Below are 19,655 nucleotides of genomic sequence, written 5' to 3'. Positions count from 1 at the left end.
CGTTGTAACAACTATGATATAATGATTTCATTAATCGTGTTCACGCGTGTCTTTAGTGAAATCGATGTTATCCTTTATTGTTAAATTGGTTAGGAAATACCCGATACGTGGTACGAGCGTTTGGCAAAATATTTTAGATTGACTCATCGAGAGTATAAAGAAATATGTGGTTAATGATAATGTATGATTGATAATGAACAGATGTAGACATAAAAAAATTGGCAAAAATAATTCTGGCCCATGGGGGGATCGAACCCGCGACCTTCGCGTTATTAGCACGACGCTCTAACCAACTGAGCTAATGGGCCATCTGAACGACCGTTCGTTTATTCTCACCTTTCAATTATCATTCACACTGTTATCAATATTTCTTAATATTATACATTTAAGCTGTCGTTCAAAGGTCTTTTCAATAAAACATTTCCGAATACTTTATTCCAAACTTTAAACGCTAATAAATATAAATGTAATTTTCATTTATAAATACTTTTTATTGATGATCGCATAGTAAATTGCTCGATCTATCTGCATGTCATTGCATTGAAAACAATTGATCAATAGCGCTTTATTTGAGACGAAAACAAATTAGCTGATCATCTGCGGTTTGGACTTTGCGTACAAAGAGTCAAATGGAGTTAATGTTGCAGTCTGTGTCGATAGACAAGTTATCAAGGACAACATGTTATACGAATAGCAAATAAGAGAATTACTCTGTCCTAGTTTTTGTTCAGCATACGGTAATCATTATTATGCAGAAATATAAGTTCTTAAATAAATGATTTTCTTTTTAATTTAAAAACTTTTTTCGAGGTGCATTTATAATATAGGAAATATTTTACGAATTTAATTTAGCTTGATAATCGCTTAAACCGCTTACATTACTCAGGTGATAACACTTTGTAGATATTATTTATATTTTTTAATTTTATCGAGGAAACTTTGGAATACTGTCATGTCATCGAGCAAATTTTACGAATAAGCTCTTTTTGCAAAAGTAGATATCTGTGAGAATGGATTTGAACAGAAAAAAAATTCTTATGTCACTCCCTATATCATCGACGAGATACGGTATACTGTGTGAACTGTTTTCAACACATAATCCGCATTTCTGGACCCATGGAATATATTTTAAACAGTATAAAATCAGTAATAATTAATGAATAATATGTATATGTAGCATATTAATCAATAAAATCAGTATTAATTAAATTAAAAAAAAAATTGAACTAGTGGCGCCATCTCTCCTGCAAACAGGGTGAACTACACACTTTTTGAACAGCACTTTAATTAGTTCCTATTTTTACCGCTAGACGGCGCTACGTATGCGTCCTCTAGCGGTAGAAAATAGGAACTAATGAAGCTCCTGTTTCAAAAGTGTGTAGTTCACCCCGTTCGCCGGAGAGATGGCGCCACAAGTTCCGTTTTTATAAAAATTTAATTAATATTGATTTTATTGATTAAAACGCTATAGTACCGATTATGATATTTGTTAAATAAATAAGCACTGAATTATTGACACAACATGACACAGATAGAACAAAATTTTATGAAGCTGCGTTATAAAAAAATGTTATAATAAGGAACTCGTTTGACTCACTACGTCAAAACCGCCACTTTTCACATAGTCTTTACTTGCCACGGCACGGCTCATTACTCCCGCAACTTTTTCTATTTTTACATTGAAAGTACGGTGCTTCGTGTTATTAAATATACAGATTCGAAAGATTAGTGATCGATTTTGTGCATGGACGTGAAATTGTTGTCGCGAGTAGCTTCTACATAATAATATCAGTGTTTGTTTGTTGCATCACTTGACAAACTCGTGCGTCACTTTTCGCGCTCAAATTATACCGTACTCCGTGTCATTATATTTCGTTAAATTAAACACAGGTTTATTTGGAACTTGGCTGTATTTGATTGTTCGTATTTTGTTTATAATCGAAGAGGAATACGAAGAATTTCTTCAGATCTGCATCTTCCCAAATTATTTTTATACAGAACGTTGTCAGCCATCGCAAATCGGTGAGTACATTTTAACTTGAAATATTTGGGACAATTTTGTAAATGTTCAAGTAGTTTATTTAATCATACATAGTGGACTTTAATACATGCAATAACTTTATCGTATAACCTAAAAAGTACTTCCGCTGTTTCAAATAAAAGTTCTACAGATTTGAATCATTTGACAATGATTATAAACTTTGTTATGTCGATATTGCAGTCGATGTACAGCTTACCATATGTCGATAATTAGGTATCCATACTTATCGATCAACGATGTAGTCCGAAAATTGAATCTTACCTTCCGTAGATACTAATTAATTAACTAAACATACATAAAATTTTAAAAACAAAAAATGTTCAAATTTGCATAAGGTACTTTATTCCATTAATTTTCCATCGATGTTACAATTTTAAAGAAAATTTAATCGCATAAAAATACTCGGTATGAAACGATCAATTTTGGAAATTAATCAAAAATAACTATTCAGCTTTCTCTCTGCCGAGGAATGCAACTTGAGCTTGTCTATAAATGGCTGAAACATATTTCGGTATATTTTTTAAGTTATTAAGCACTAAATAGACACAGCATGATAACATAATTAATGGCGATACGAGGACTACAAACGTCCCGTAATAATCGATCAACGAAATATCGTGACCGTGATAACGCAGATGTTTCCACTTTGAAAATTTAATCACGTGTTCAACGTTCCAAACGGCACGATTCATAGGTTTCACCATTTCATCTTTTATTATTTCCGACATGATCTTGATGTTGTTATAATACCTGCAAGTTGAAAGAGAACATTTTAGCGCGAGTCGTTAGTAAGCAAAAGTTCGAACAAGTCTTACTTTGCCGTGCACTAAATACCGCTATTTTTACTGCGACAATCAACTCGATAATAAAAACTCTGCCGATATTCGAAGAACCATCGAAAGAACGAGTTCGCAAAAGTTTCAGGCCGATTTACTCACGTTTTATTTTCAATAATGTCGGTGAGTGTACGAACGATGGATTCTTTGGTGATGGTATCGATGTCCAATGTAAGTCCGATACCAGCGTCGAGGATTTTACGCGCGTTGAAAAGTTGATCCCCGAAAAAGGGAATGGCGACTACCGGCACAGAGTAGTGCACTGCCTCTTGCAAAGACTGCAATCCACCCTGCATCACGTAGGCCATCACTTTCGGATGTGCTGCATATAAAAGCGATGTTAGTACCCTGGATCGAGATAAAGTAAAGCAAGCCCCTGTTATGGATCAGCTTATGGATTTTTTGTGTTACAACCTGCCTTCAAAATCTGAACAAGAGAATGGCGGAACTGCTGGTACTCGGACAGGGGTTTCTAATTATTCTCTCGTTCGTTAAAAGGGGTTCATTATCGTTAGCGTCGAATGAACGCTGTCAACGATCGCGAGGGTGTTTCGCCGAAAACCGAGGGTTGAATTCCGTAAAATTACGTAAATCGTAACAGGCGATTGAATCGAAATTCTCATTATTTGTATCACGCCCTCCAGTTACATTCTCCATTTCCACCTTTAATACGTTCTCCTCGGACGAATGAATAGCCTGTCTGTCCGTCAGTGTGTAGGGAAGTTTGCGCGCTGACTTGTTTGTCAGAATTTCCCCGGAGAATTTCACCGCATTGTTATCTTTTTGTGTTGCCATGAATCGTTTGGATGAACGCGTTTTCTAGAATGATCCCAGGATATCCAGCGTTTTTCCGCGATCAAACTTCCCACCTTTGAAAAAACACACCGGCGGTCGTAACGAGGAATCGTTTTATAAAGAAAAATATTGAGATCTTCCGTTTGCCGACCCACTGCTCCGACCATTAAGTTATTCAGAACTTTTCCACTTTAAACTTCTTAACATTTTCATTGCTTATTAGCTCTTATAAGCGGCCAAGAAATTTTCTTATCGCGTATTATAAGCGAATTAATTAATTTTGGTAATCATAATCTAAGCAGAGCTTTCCAGTTTTTCGCTCGACTTTTTCTTTTGTTACAATTCGAGTTCTGCCTCACCGGCTAAAGGGTTATAAGTTATTCAGACCGTTTTATCCTAAATCCTAAGTGGAAAACGAATCGCGGATTTGTACTTTACTGTTTAACCATCTTTTTTCCTAGAGCAGATTAAACCGACGGTGTCAAGAAAGGAGTTATCTGATTATTAATTTACGATCTTAAAAGACGTCTGAATTTTAATAGCGAACTATATATAATTTACCATGGTAAGCTTCCGTAATGGAGCTTAAATTTTGTAAATCCAAATTACTATTTCGCTTCGTTTCTGGAATGACAGACAAAAATTCAATTTCAAACTCGAAAATTATTTAAAATCTCTTCTCATTGCTCGCTGCGTTTGTCGTGTAAAAAAATTCAGATACTTCCGAGTTTGATTTATCGTAGAATGCTTTAATTACGTTTCGCGCTTTCCATCGTTTCAATCGATTCTCCGTTCCGAAATTTTCGAGTGTATCCAAAGCACGCTTAAGCATGCAACCGTGATTATGCTCCACGTGCTCGGCGAACGATCGTTTAAAAACGAGCGTGGACGAGGTCGTTACAGAGCATTTCGCGGACGGAGAAAATGAAGGTCCCTTGTAAATGAAAGGACCAGGCAAAGTCGACGACAACTTCGTTAAGTATCCGTGCATCCTCGAGTTCTCGTTGAATCCTGTTTAACGAACAGACCAGACTGTCGCGTCCTCTTCGCGACAAGTTTTCGCGAGTTCTGTATGTAAATCAAACAGAAACGCGATAATTAACGAACAGACACATATTTATGAGAACGGCGACGATTATGTAAGAAGAAATAATAAAAAGAACGGGAGAAAAATGAAACGATTGTTCGTTGGAACCATTTCGTCGGCTTTTATCTGCAGCTCCGAGCGATCAAAGAGTGGCATTGTCCGAAAATGTCCGATTTATGGAAAAGTATGATGTCAGGCAAAATTTCAGGCTTATTTGAAATTTATATCGTTCTTATCTGACGGGAAGCCTCGAGTGTACGTTTCAACAATGGATCAAGTGATCTGAGACTTGTGATCAACGGTGTAATTCTGCAGCCGCGTTCGCGTGACCGTTTCCTATCCGCCATGTTAACGGGCTCGAGGCATTCCTATTCGGATAATGATTCCGGTAGGTGGACGTTGTTCAGAAGCTGAAGCATAAAATGAATATCCCGAAGCGGCCAATCCGACGTTCAAAGGAATCGCAAGAGACAGGACGGAGACAGAGGAGGATCTGGAGGGGTTATCCTTACCGAGAACCGCTTGCTGGGGCACCCATTTCACAAATTTGATGTTGCCTGGATGAATGGCCACGTCTCCGGCGTGTTTCCATAGAACTCTTTGCTTGAGCGAGCCAAGCGCGTTGTACAATGCAGTCAAAGGACCGGCGGGCAACTGATGAGTTTGCAGATTCGAGCCTAGAGAGAAATAAATCGCTCCGTGTACCGCGTTGTCCAGGAATTCTTGAATATCCTGCGAGGAAAGGTTAAACTATGTAATGGATCTTGCTAATTATCGTCCGCGTTTCGTTTGTTCGTACCGCGGAATATAGTCTTATCGCGCAAATATACTCGTAATTATTAGTTGGCTTTAGAACGCGTACAACCCTTTCTATTCGCGTCGTTTTTCTCTTCTCGCAATATCGAATGCAGAGGGTGAAACAATGTCCTCCCACGCAGTCCGTATTTGCAGTATCCATTATTCGCAAAGGTCACGTCGGTACGCGCGTCTCACGTGGAGTACGGAGGGTGTATTGTTGTATTAATTACAGCGGGTCGTGCAACTCGTTGTTTGATTGGAATTTTCACGCGCCCGGATGACGATCACGTTTTGCGCCTCAACGTTTCTCGTTAATTAATTCCACGTGACACGATTGTCCGCCCCGAGGGAATAACATCTTACTGCGTCAGAAAAAATGAGTTAACCTCTTCGAGGATATTTATAGAAGCGTAAGAAGTAACATGAGTGGACTTTATAATCATTTATGTCATTGCCACAAATTTGAAACGAGTAAAATGATCATCCTTGAAGAGGTTAATTTCTATGGGGTTCGTGAATAGAACGAAAGGGTGGTTCAGGAAAACGGAAAGAATCGGTGACGAGAAAGGTAACCGGGATCTTGGATTTCTTCGGAGCCGGAAAACGAGTTTCGACGGTAGAAGTACTCTGGAAAAATATTTTTGCTGGGGTGGGGGATAAAAGGTAGAACGAGCGGCGGTAAATAGCAATGGCCTTTCCTTTACTTTCGTGTCGCAATGCCGGGCCGTAGGTAAACTTTTCCCCTTGTACCCTTTGTTACCTGCGAGGTTACTACGTATTTTCCCCCGGAGAAATCATTTCCTCCGGCCACCGTGTACCGGTTTTACCCCTTGCTAGGTTAAAACTATGCGAAATAACGCGGCGACCTCCGTCAGGAATAGTAATCGTAATTTTTAAGCGAATTTACTTTCGTTCGAGACGCCGCGTCGTTCGACGGTCGATACGAATCAGTACGAAGCGTCGGGTAGAACCGCGGGTTATTTCGAACCCGCGATCGAGTTCGCCCGTTCTATCTCTGAAAATTACGAACGTTCGACGCGGAACACGTAGAACGAGACGAGTTTACCGGGCTGCGGTAAAATTCAGCAATTTCAGCGCGTTAATGGCAAAGTTTAGCAGTCCGAATTGCTACCTTGGGCAACGATTCGCTTTTCTCCGTGATCTGGAGGCTGTGAACCTCGATCACATTTGGCAGTAGCGGTTTCGGATACCCGAATACGTGATTGTTTCCCAATATCACCAGGCTGAAGTTCCTGTCGATGTCCTCGATCGAGACATTGGCCTTCCACTTGTTAACGATCTTCTGAGCGTCAGGTAAATGCCAGTACTTGTAGTATATTCTCGTCCACGTCGTATACAAAATGTTCCAGACACGTTCGTTAAGAGACATTTTGTTCGTGAAAGGGTAAGCCATGTCAGGGTTCAGCATCGGGTCGTCTGGATTTCCTACCAGTCAAAACAATTTAGGCGAATTAGCGTGCATCGATAACATGCATCATTAAAAGGGAAAATGTCCCATCGTGTCCGACGATTAGATTTTCTTTCAAGCTTAGAGGCGAAGTTGTTCCTCGGTACTAGGGTAACTAGCGACTATCGCAAAGAGTCAGCGCGTGCTTCTTTCTACTTGCCTAACAATTTAAGTCAATTTGGCGTTCGAGTAAAGCGCCATTGTTTTCTCGGAAGAAAAGATGTCGTGAAAAGCGCACGATCGAAGTTTAAATTAGTTGCTAGCACGGCAGTTCTTACTCGTTTATAGTTTTGTCGACGGCTTCTTTTTCGATTCAGGAGCTTACCGACGGAGTCCATAACGTAGGGCAGATTGCCGACGCTCAAAAATCCGATCAGAACCGGCGAATTATAATGCTTCACCAGGCCGTAATAACACTGGTACCATAATTGCTCGATAATCACGGCGTCGAAGGTCTTGTTGCTCCTGCAAAAAGAATACCGTGCCACGATCCAGATTAGTTTCGCAGATGAAGCTGTAACTCGATGGAATGACTGTAATTTCTTAGTCGGTGCGTCGTTTTCTTTTGTTCGCGACGACGAGAGGCAAGCAAACGCGACGATGTCGGCAATTTCTTTTCAACTCCCGACTGAAAATTGCGCTAGCGTACTTTTCCACGACCATTATAGCTCGAACGAGCTTACGAAATGAACTTTTCTTTCTTTCGTCCGTTGTTTCACGGTAGCGCGCGTTCATAAACAAAATGAATATTTCGTATTACGAAATTAGATCGGCGATGGGTGCGCTGAACAGTTGCTTCTCGCATAACTCGTTTGCCTCACGCATATTCTTCTGCAGCAGGGTGAACGCTCCCATATGCCTGCAAACGATCGATACTTTTAATTTCCTTCTCGCAAAAAGGAAATTATACACAATTATATTGTCAGCGAAGTAAACACTAGGTAACTGTCTACAGCTTTCATTCTCGATTTCCATAACTTACATATATTAAGGTCATTATTCCAAGCTACGTATACTGTAATGCACTCATACTACATTTCAATGCACATGTACCATAAACAAGATACCTATATCACCTATCTGGATTCTTAACTGAACCGAGTGCTTAACTAAGCTGATTTAATTGAGCTCGTCAATAAGGTTTGCTATGGAAATTGATAATAAAAACTACCTTCTATAAGCTAAATCGAAACACGCACCTCAAGCCTGTACAGTCTTTTTTCTGATAAGTGAACGACAAATCGACGTCCTCGTAGTTTTTCATCGGCTTCTGAAAATGAATTCCGTCTGACTAAAATTTTCAACATCTTTCGTCGCATTCTCTCGTAGCAGTCTGATTGCCGTGTTTGCTCGCGATTTACACGTGCAACCGAATTCTTGATTTTCCCCGCGGAAGAAAAATATGGCGAGCATCGGGTCACGAGCGGGCCGCGTTTAATAAAAAGAAACGTTAGTAAGGAGTAAATTGACGCCGAACGAAGTTTGCGTAACTTTCGACCGGAGTTTAGAGGGAGGATAACTTGGAGAGGGAGACGAAATGGATCAGGAAAAAAGAGGGAAAAGAAAGTGTAAGTAGAAAGAGAGGTGAAAATGAACTGCGAGCATAGAACGCGGGAACAAGGTGCGAGAACATGGCGGAACAGAGTCAAACACCTATCTGAAATATCTCTCGAACTTTTCTTTACGGTTCATGGTGTTATTGAATTATTAAAGCGCCGTTTTTAACCTTGTTAGAGGCGGTTCCGCCACTGGCACGCGATTTTCGTCAACTTTCGCAACATTGACAAATGATGGAACTTTTAATGCAATTGTATAGCGTCGAAATTATGATACTTCTGAACTTCACGCGTAAGATGGTTCAGCTCGGATCAAGTACCGCTATCCAAAATGTACGAAGATGTCAAAGTTTCGAAGTTAGAAATTTGGAAATTAGGAAATTTGAAACACAGAACTCAGATTCATGAATTTTTTAATTCGGAAATTTTTAACGAGTAATTTAACGAGTGGTAGCTGAACGCGTGATAATCCTTAAGCTGACTCGGTGTTAATCCAGCTTGTACAAATCCAACACGTGGTAATACGAGTCAGACTAATCTGGTGTAAAAATTGAAGAAAGAAAAGTATAATAAACCCACTTGCCTTTAAAGGAATAGTCGATACGACGGTAACCTTGTGTCCACGAGTCGCCAAAGCTTTCATCAAAGCTTGAAACGGTTGCTGGTGACTGTAACTGGCGCTAGGGCAAATTCCGAGAATGTTGAATCCAACGGTGGTTGAGAATTGACGAAGTAGTAAAAGCAGCAGCGGCAGAAACGACGTCAGGACTTGCATATTGCCGCGAAAGCACCGTATCTCGGAGTAAGACGAACACACGGTGGCACGAGAAATGGCGTTTCAATTTTTTAAAGGAGAATCGAGGTTGCCGGTGTTACGGCCTTTTGTAAGAATTTCGAAGTGGATCACCGGCAAGAACGAGACCGAGAGCAAGAACGATCCGCGTGAAAAATTCACAGCATGTTTCACGATCAGTTTGCTTCGGACCGCGATAAATAAGTGAGCCGCTCGTACATCGGTCGCGTATTTCTCGCGCCGTTCCGGCCAACAAATAATGCAAAGCCTCGTCCGACCAGCGACAGATATTTTTATACATCTTGCGAAACATAAAGGCTTCATTCAGGAGTCGAGAAGAATCTCGTCCAGTCTATTTCCTTATCACCTTAACGCGAGAATAAATGTTACGATCTTTGCCGTCAAAGATCGTTTATACGCCACGTTTCCTAGAAATGTAAATTAATCAATTTTTAAACGCGTATTCGAGCTGCCCTTTTTACCTTCGAATACAAAAACACTAGTGTTGAAATATATTTGTTTGCCATTCACTGTTTGGTAAATTATAAGCAATTTCAGATCTAGGACACCAACTGTGACCTTTCACTGTTTCGGACAGTAATCGTTAATATCGTATTGTAGAATATTAGTAGTGCAGACTTGTTTTAGGGAGTCATAGAAAGTTTCTTATAGGGCCATTTCGTTAAAAGCCTACAAGAGCTTATCGTAGCTAGAAATATACATATTTATATAAACGTAGACATTCTTTCCCTTCGTTGCTTAAACGCAAATGGCTGCTGCCTATACGTTTAAATTACGTGTCGGTCGACAGAGCAATGATAAGAAAAAAATAAGGCAGAGAGGGAAAAGCGTCGCGTCGGCCGAAGACGAATCACCGAGTGTCGCGCCATTAGCTTCGATGTACGCTTCTGCCAGAGCGTCAAGAGGAGAATGGCTCGGCTCGGTTCAGCGTACGGAATGATGCGGTCGCTGGGACCGAAGAAAAATCGGTTCGCCGTTTCTAAAGAAAAGTTTCAGTCGAGAAAAATGTCATCCGTTCCCGTGAAACTATGTCACTTTTTCTCGCTCGCTGATTTCCACCCCCCTTTTTACAACTATATCGCGAACGTAATGACTGATGTTCAGTTTTCGCCTAATGACACGTGAACCACGTAGCAATGCATAACCGTATGCGCTGTTTCGAAACAAATCCCCGCGTTTAAGTTCCGAAGTCATTTTAATACCACTTTACCGATTCGGCAAGGGCAAACGACTGTATTCCATAACGTTTACAGATTTGATAAGGCAATATAAATGTAATTCAGAGACTTATAATCCGAAGAAGGGTTAAGACTGAATTGCCCGGAGGACGTAACGAACCGTACTCGACCATAACAATGGACGAAAAGAGCTGCTACCGCAGTTTCGGAGCGGTTTACGTAATACACGTTGAAGAGGGATGCTGTTAACGTATCGCGTATCAGACATTATATCGATAACTAAGTGCGGTAGAGAATCGTGCTGTCAAAAGTGTCTCGCAACAAGCCGTACAAAGGAAACCGTTTGTTCGATGTAATTGCTAATTAAAAAACTAACGAGATCGCGTGATTGCGGCCGGCGGAGATAAACGTTTCGGGCGGAAACAAAAGATTTTCACACGGCCGACGTAAGTACGGCTTTAAACGAGCCGCATTACTTAGCAGCCGTAATAATACCGAGATACGAGAAGTGGCTCGTTAATTCAAGATATTGTGCGAGTCGTTGCACTCTAAAGGTACATCGTTTGCGGCCTCCGGAAAAAAGCCGTGAAAACTTGCCCTTTTAATCTGACTACCTTTCACCTTTATGGCCCTAGCGAAATAAATAATCGCTTACATCTTTAACCGGGTGTTTCCATTTCGAGCAGCCGATCTTGCCCGATTTTTAACATAAAATGTTAGGTTCTCGCGGAGCGGAGATTACGAAACTTTGTAGGTTAGGTATGCCTGTTTGAATACGGTATAATTTATATACGATTATAATCGTTTAGATCACTGTATGTTTTTCACGCTATATCGCTTCCAGCGACTACCACGTTTCTAAAAGGTACGAGAAATAATATTCATTCCATCCGTTGCGAATCGTTTCCAGATTTCCCTGAAAATCTTTCGCGAAAATGTTGGATAGACGAAAGTCGGACGTTTCCAGAGACGTAATAAGCCACGTTACGACTTTAAAGAGCTCTTCTCGACACCGATGGAAGGGGGTTGGTTGGGTGGAAAATTCGAATCGCATGTCAGAATCAGATGCGTCTGATAAGGGTTGAAAGTAGTTGCCGTCGGTTAGCTGGAGAGGGGAGTAGATGGAAGATCGTCTCGAAACTCGACAAACAAGTCAGAAACGAGAAGCAGGTCGACAACCGACAGTGGGACAGAGTTTAATAAAGAGTAGGTTGGTTGGCGAAGGCGCGAAACATTTTTCCAATCGGGTTTCAATTTTTTTCCCCTTCTTTCGCGATCAAGAGAACAGAATATTTTCCGCGCGACATCGTGAACGCTCGAAACGATTTGTTTTTCCGAGAAGGTCGGATAGAGGCACGCGATGCGGTATCAAAGTGCGTTGCACGACCTCTCGATATTATCGACAGTGCTGATATTAATTTATCCGGCGGCGGTGGAACGATAAATGACAGCGCGACAGAGAGGAAATCCTCTCGCTGGACACGAGCGATCGATCAGGCTGGAACACTCGGAATATCTGTCATCCGTAGTTTAAATTACTCCGTGAATAATCCAACGGGTATCCCGGTGTGGAATACGAGAGGCGGGTCAGAGAAAGGGGCTTAGAGGGTAGTGTCGCGGGTGGAAACGCGATGGAACCGAGGGCAAGATATCTCGTGTGCCCAGGGCCGGTTTAAGATCGTCACAGGGCCCTCATCTCGTTCGCTACACCTTTATATCTCGTGTATATTTCGCTTAAAACATATGACCGTGAAATAAAATCTTATTTTTCGCAACGGGATTCGTGAAACTTAAATTTTTCAATTTCAAGAGATTAGGACTTTTGCGTTTTGGAATATCGACGGTTTGAAATTTTCGAAACTGAAGAATACAGGAGCATTTTACTTTGAGAACGTTTGAAATTTAGGTCTGTGAAACTTGAAACTCCGGAGAATATAGTGCACGTTAAATCCTACAATAGAAAGTTTCTGCGGTAGCCGGTTCCCTTGATGCCCTAAGCACATGCTTATTTCGCTTAATGGTTAATCCAGCCCTGCGTGTGTCAACCCCTTCCCTTGTCAAGCCACAACACGAGCCACGGTTTAATACAATGCCGTCGAGAATGCTGGTAAGAGAGAAATAGAGGCTTAACGCGGGAAAAGAGAACCGCGGAAGGGTAGAGGGCTTTCGGGAGGAAGAGAGAAAGTTTAGCCCGACAGCAAAATGCTGCGCGTGTCACTAAGTAAGCGTCTAGATTTGCTCGTCCTTCTCTAGCTTCTAGAAAAGCCAGTAGACTGGCAGAGGATGTGTCAACTTCAGCTGTGTACGTTTTGCGAGATCCCTCGTCTCTTTTCCTTCCGTTTCGTGTTCTCAGCCTTCCGTTCTCTCTCTTTCTCCTCTCTCCACAGAGGTGTCCACAGCGTCTTTGTCTCTTGTACTCACTTTCCTCTGTACGATTGTGCGCCACTCACTTGCGGCTCTTTGGTTGTAATCCTCTCTTTGCTTCGCGTATCTCTCTTTCGAGTCTCCGCCTGTCTTTGTCCCTTCCAGACAACTTGGCCCAGTGGGGGCCCAACGGTTTTTGCGAGGGCTCTCGTGCAACCGAAATTTAGGATATCCGCGGTTGACTTCGCGAACCGCAATGATCCTCGAAGAAACGGTGCCGCAACGTTGCTTGTCAGAAATTTCGCTAGACCGTTCTTGCCTCGTTGTGCTACTTGTTACTCCTCTAAGCCGATCGCGAGAGATTAACGTCGCCGCTGTACATTACCGAGCTGAGTAGGCTTCTCTAGGGAAAATGGTGTTTCAGGAATTTCAGATATTCAAACGCTCGCAAATTTAATAACGGAGATGTGGTCTGTAGGATATTTAATTGCAAGCGATACTTAGTCACATGGAGGCGAAGACCTAAGGAGAACCTTAGGACTCCTACACTCACGAGGAGCTTAGTCTCGAAGGGACTGAAGATTCGATTGTTACGTTCGAAGGCAGTACAAGATCGACTGTTAGCGACACGGTTCGGTAACTGTTAAAATCGTTAGTAAATTTCGGTTGTAACGGAAGCATAGTTCGAGTTGCGGTTGGAGGATCAGAGCGAGGACTTTGACGCCGTCTAGGGTCTCATCGATACGCGTCCATTAACTTCAGGAGGGTCTCGTCGAGCCGTGTAAACCGTCGTTTCGCTCATTAGCAAGCGTGTTCGGTGGCGCGAATCATTCCATTCAAGCTGACACAGAGTTACAAGCTTGTAGGTATACGCGCGCGATCCTTGAGCCGGCATTAGTTGTCGCGTCTACCTATGCAACAGGAATTTAAGTACCGTGATTAGAGTTCCCATGGGTCAAACAACACGAGGCGTCCGTGACGCGCAATTATATGTCCGCGTAATACCTATATGTACATATATGGCCAAGTACGTATTTCCCACGCGTATGCTTTCTTTACGAACTGCTAGATGAGTTTACGGGGCGGCTAATGAAATTATTTCTGGTCACCGAGCGGCGTAATCGTGTCAGGAGAACTTTCCACGTTTCTGTGCCGCGACAAGGGCCATCCGGCTTGGAACGTTTTCGCATGGCTCTTTGCGCTTCTCCCGACCTACCGAAAGATAAATATTTGCGAGCCCTCCATTACGCTTTATGGAATATTTCGTCTCTTTTTGCTCCTTTTATTTCTCCTCCTTTCCTTCGTCCTTCCTTCTTTCCCCTTTTTTCTCGCTTGGCCGCCGTACGAGCCGTATAATCATCGCAATTTGCTCGGGCGCTTGGCAAATTTTGCCAGGCCCATTGCTAGGAAGCCACCCGTCCGTATTCGCGCTCTTCCGTTTCTTCTTCCTTCTTCTTTTTTCCCTTTCAACGTTTCCTCTTCGCTCGTTTCTTCCCCCTACTGTATTTATTTTCGCCGGATTCGAGCATTCTTCGGTCGCGAGATTTTCTTCGGCCATGTACGATTCCTGCGACGTTAATTCCTCGACTTTTCGACGTACCGAGATTTAAGTAGGTTCCCGAGAGACGCGGCCGGGTCCACGGGAACGCGAAAACTTTCGGTAGCTTTCGCGTTTTATCGAATCGTCGGTGTCGCATGCACGCCAACTTAGTTATCCTTCGCTTCTCTCCCTCTTTCAAAAAAGGGAATCCGATCTCGTTCGTTTAAACCGGCTACTTTAACGTCGACCTTTGCTCGTGTGCGTGCGCCTCTAATCGGAAAACGAGACAAATCTCAAAGGGACGAGCCCTCGGGCACGCTCGTGGAAAGTGCAACCGGAACTTTCCGTGCAGCCTCCAACTTCCATCCAAGTAACGTACCGTGCACGTTTGATCCATTTACAGAATGAGCTTTTTTCGCGTAGGTAAAAATAAGGGATCGATCGAACACGCGGACCATCTCCTCACTCGTTCTTTCTAGCTGGCCGTAGATTCGACCTCGGCCAATGTGCTCCGAACGATTTCCACGTCACGAGAATAAAAGACTGTTCGAGCAAACGATAACTGCCAAGGAGAAGCAACTGCACTGTGTAATTCAAGGTGCGCCCTCCTCGGGATCAGCCAGGTCGTTATTGTCATCGTTGCGACTTACTTCAACGTTATTATTCTTCGGCGACGATCGAACGCGGTGGGAACTATCGAGTAGGAACAATATTATTCTCTTCCGCCCGCTCTTTCTTCCCTCTTATTATCGGAAGATTAACGAATCCATTATCATTATGATCGGTGGCGATTTATACCTTTGTTTACTCGGGCAGAAAACGACACGCGATTCGAAACATTCGAAGACTATTACGTTAAAGATAAATTTTGGTTACATCCGTAGAATATAATAGCGATCGCGTTAACAATTAATAGAGTATCAAAGCCGAGAAATACAATGGCATCATAGTGGATAGGGCTATTTGAATACGCGCTAAGGATTCAGCTAGTTACTCCAGAAATGGAACTCAGGCTTGTCGATAAGAGGCACGGATCGAAGGCGTTGCTTTCGCAACTGAGAGCGCAGTTCAGATTATCGTGTCGTACAGTTACAGCATTACAGATATAACGAAGTTACGCTGTGTGTAACTCCTCGAAAACGCAGCGATCCAATCGATCCATTCTCTGTACAAATTACGTTCGATCCACGAAACTTCCCTTTTCTCCTCGAGAACTTTGATTGGTTTAGTAAATGTAAGGCAACGAGATTGACGTTAGCAGATCCGAGAAACGTTCGCGGAGATACAGAGGAGTAAAAGATTTCTTTGCTTTGGTAGCTGGCTTCGGCGTTAGCATAATTAAAAAGTCGGTTTAATCGGGTTGCTGTCGTTCTCGCAGTCCATTAACGCGGAAATAAGCGTCAGAAATGCGATTCGTGTTGCTGGTAGGCGACGGGTCGAAGGAGAAGGTTCGTGGCATCGGATCGATCAATTAATTTCGCTGGAGGATCTCGCCGGTACACGCATCCGTCTACTCTTGCCTCGTTATACGCGAAATATCCCGCAAGACATATTACTCCCTTTTTTAATCTTTCTCTATGCTCGATGCGTGCTGCTCTTTATCGTGGCGTATCTCTTCGGCTGCAACGTATTGTGCTTCGCATTACAATATTGCGAATACTGCCGGTGCAACCGAGAGAAAAGAGAGGCACCCGGAAAGCCTGGAGAAAAGGGAACGGTGGAATATAGAAAAAAAGGAGAACCAGAAGAAAGAAGGGCAAAACGAAAGAAGGGAAAAGGAAAGAAAGGCAGAACTACCGACACCGATACGGGCGCAGAAAAGAAAGAGAGAGAAACGAGCGACAAACAGAACGAACACGTAGTACCCAGGGAGCGTGTAGGAATGTTGAGTAATGAAACGGTCAGAGACAGAGGTTCTCTAATCCCGGTGGATATAAGATGAAATCGTTCGGGGAGAGGATAACGACTGGTAAACCGATGAAACCAAAGAAAATCCGCGATCGTTACGTCGCCGGGAGCATCGGCATCGTTTTTAGATTAGCTTCGATTACACGTCCGAGATACTTCTTCGTCACGCGAGATACGGGAAGAGCTTCGAACGCCTGGACGCGATTTACCAAATCTCGATAAGAAATTCGTTGAATCGTTTTAGGGTCTTTCGTAGGGGCATTCCCGCCTTCACCCTGACGTAGATGAGATTTTTAACCTCCTCGGACATATTGCATATTTATCATTCTTAGACAGCATTCTCGATGCATATCTCGAAAGACAAATCGAATTGTGTTTTAGTAGTAGGGCTACTAAACAAGCTTTTTTCCTCACGAATTTATATCAAGATGTTGCCCTCTCCAAGTTTCAAGCTTTACACGGATTTGTACGACAGGGGGAAAGAACGTCGTTCGCGAGCAGGGCTTTCCTTACTTTTTTCACTTAATAATCGAAGATGAACGCGAGCGGTGTAACAGGCTTGAAAATCGAGCCGTAAAATTATAGGGAACGAAGGGAATCGCCGATAAGAAGCAATCTGTAGGCTCGCGAGGGGCGGGAAAATTTTGCGACGCGATCGTTGAATCAACTTAATTAAACTCCTTAATCCATTTCTATAACGTCTTAATTCCGTTTCTCAACGAAACTCCCCGGAGTTGTGCGGGGGAGGGGGCGAGAAGTTTCAGACGTATTCGCGTGTCAGTTTCCGCATTAGAATCCAGCGGCGCTGAGGATCGCGGAGAGCATTCGCTCGGAAAATGAAATACGGTTTTACGCGCGAAAACTCGATTACGTCGCGATCGATCTTAGAATTACCGCTAACGTTTAAAACGCTGTGCGTACCAATGCACCGAGGACCAAAAAGTGTCAGAAAGCGAGATTTCTGAAGTTTGAAATCCGCACATTCTGAAACTCGAAGCGAGTTCTGTCACGTTTTATCTGTGCACACACCGTGCCCACCGTTGCCCGTGATTTCATTAGCGAACGTTTGAGCTACCGTTGCTGTTGTAACGAAGTAAAACGTATTTTATTTAACGGGTATTTTCGTCCTATTGAATATGAAACATTTTTCATGTTACACGATCGCGAAAGCGTTGCCTTTTCAATATGCATACACGCGTAATGTGTTTCGTCGCGTTTGGATTACATTATTTAAACGGAACGATCCCGGTTATTGAATTTTTTCTTTAATGCACCGGAACCAAGAGCGATCGTTCATTTTTATCGGGGTCGCTTGAAAATACGATCATGCGCGGAAGCATTACGCGAAATGACGCGACAATTCGTTAACGCGCGGCTCTCACGGGACGGTTTAGGTAATGTATATTGCATAACTTCCACCGGCGTGACTGTGCATTCTGTGTCCCACCCACGTTTAATTCTCTCGTTCCTTCTTTGTCTCCTCGTCTGCCTCTCTCTCTGTCGTTACTCTTTGCTAAATACCGACCGTTGCGATTCGATGTACTAAAAGTTAAATAACGCAAGACGGTAAACCATCGCTTGTTAACCTTAATTAACGAACGAATGATTGAATTCGCAAATCGGACACGGTTCACTCGTGAACACCGACCTCCATGGACCCGCCTCGTGATCGTAAAAATATCTATTCGACTAAGTCAATTAAATTCACCCTCAACTATTTATGCGATGGAATTTCCCCCTTTGTAAATAACGCCGCTACCGTACTGAAACGCACCCAGCGCTAACATTTATTATTCCATTTATTGTAATGATTTAGCTGCATCCCGTCCACATTAATATGATTGAAAGTCCAGTGTTTACAGGGCGGGAGATTATGGTTGAATTGACTGCACGTTCATGCAGTCAATTCAGGTTAATGATTTCACTGTAACACCGCGCCGTGGACTCATCGTTCGCACGCGTCGCATAACGCCGACCAATTTTCGACGGTAATATCTGGTCGGATTCGAATTTGCATATTTCCACACTTTTAACTCGCGAACGTTGAGAAAAAACCGTTTATAATCGAGCGACAGCCGAACAATTGCTTTTGTCACCTTCATAAAACTTTGTTTCGTTTTAAATTATACGATTATCGCGTCAAAAAGGACGAACATTTTCTCGCCTGATGAAAATGACCGCATCTTCTTTCAGCGTTGCAACGCGTGTACAGGTATTTTACATCTCGGTGTACAAAAATATGACAGAGAAGGCAGCATTGGCGTAGCATCCCGAGAAACGCGGTTCTCGATGTCGAAATAAACTCTCCGCTATCTTTCGTTGTCCAAATTTTCTCCTAAATTATCGTCAGACGGCATCGATCGTTTACGGTCAACTTTTAACGAGTTTCGCGATCTACAAATCAAGCGAGTGACCGGTAAAGCTACCGAGGTCGTAGAAAGCGTCGATAAACGTTCATAACATTATTGAAGCCGTACTGCGTGCGATTCTGTTCGGCGTGCGGCCCATAAATCGCGTACGCGAGCTCTCGTATCGATCGATATCGCGGAAACTCGCCGGTTGGTACGGTTTCGCGAATTTGTTTGGGGCACGAATGATTATGAACGCGGGGATCGAAAGATAATTTTAGGTCTAACAGACTGGACTTTTTCGTCATTTTATTCGGGAATGCTCCATTTATCGAGGCACGAGCTTCTAGTATCGAAATAAGTTTGCGTTGCATTCGCGTGACGACGATTATTGAATTTCACGTCGACGAAAAACCGACGTTGCGTGACGCGGAACTGTCGGTATCCTAATATTTTCACGTGGTCATGGACTGGCACGAAGAGCTCTCGTAATTTTTTGCCTTTTCCCTACGCCATTGTCGCTCAGCGGACAAAGGTACATGGACTGCATCAAATGTATGAGCAAGATCGTCGTGAAAGAAACATTTCACGCTGATTACACTCTGTCTACGAGCACGCTGCACTGTACGTCTGCCCTTCTGATCCACGACGAGTTGCTCTTTAGGAATATTAATCCGAGAGTCGTCTTCCGTTGAACCTTGTAATTGATACCGCTGCCGAAACGACGCGATAGTGGTATCATTTTAATCATTGAAAATTAAACACCTTTCTACGCGCGTATTGTTCACACTTACGTGCAGCGTGCACTCCCTGTGGGTAGGAAGTACAATTTCTCATCATTTGCTTCCAGAGGTAGACAAGATTATCCAAGATTTCAATTTTTTAGTCTTGGAATGCATAGATTTTTTTGCCTCTACATTTT

At 42.8% G+C, this 19,655-nt stretch overlaps 2 protein-coding genes and 1 non-coding gene across 3 annotated transcripts in view; 1 reads left to right on the top strand and 2 right to left on the bottom strand.

The window, feature by feature from the left end:
* Nucleotides 1–234: 234 nt before the first annotated feature.
* TRNAI-AAU (transfer RNA isoleucine (anticodon AAU)) lies at nucleotides 235–308 on the bottom strand. The gene has a single exon. It is a non-coding gene; the product is annotated as a tRNA-Ile (tRNA).
* A 1,308-nt stretch (nucleotides 309–1,616) lies between these two features.
* Nucleotides 1,617–19,655, top strand: part of LOC100875297 (Dpr-interacting protein delta) — a 228,498-nt gene continuing 210,459 nt past the window's right edge. The window contains exon 1 of the mRNA XM_012286375.2: nucleotides 1,617–2,022. The gene's annotated coding sequence lies outside the window, so the exon portion shown is untranslated. The remainder of the gene's footprint in view (nucleotides 2,023–19,655) is intronic.
* On the bottom strand, nucleotides 2,361–9,651 carry LOC100875072 (UDP-glucosyltransferase 2). The gene is made up of 8 exons (XM_003703772.3): nucleotides 9,165–9,651; nucleotides 8,225–8,295; nucleotides 7,786–7,884; nucleotides 7,351–7,490; nucleotides 6,690–7,003; nucleotides 5,272–5,491; nucleotides 2,980–3,199; nucleotides 2,361–2,791 (listed from the first exon to the last, which is right to left on the bottom strand). Exons 1-8 carry the CDS (start codon nucleotides 9,354–9,356, stop codon nucleotides 2,485–2,487), a joined length of 1,563 nt encoding a protein of 520 aa, XP_003703820.2. The 5' UTR covers nucleotides 9,357–9,651; the 3' UTR covers nucleotides 2,361–2,484.

This window comes from Megachile rotundata, chromosome 9 (genome assembly GCF_050947335.1).
Source record: "Megachile rotundata isolate GNS110a chromosome 9, iyMegRotu1, whole genome shotgun sequence".
Taxonomy (NCBI): Eukaryota; Metazoa; Arthropoda; class Insecta; order Hymenoptera; family Megachilidae; genus Megachile; species Megachile rotundata.
The sequence above is the reverse complement of the archived record's forward strand: the minus strand, read 5'-3'. Positions and strand labels throughout refer to the sequence as shown.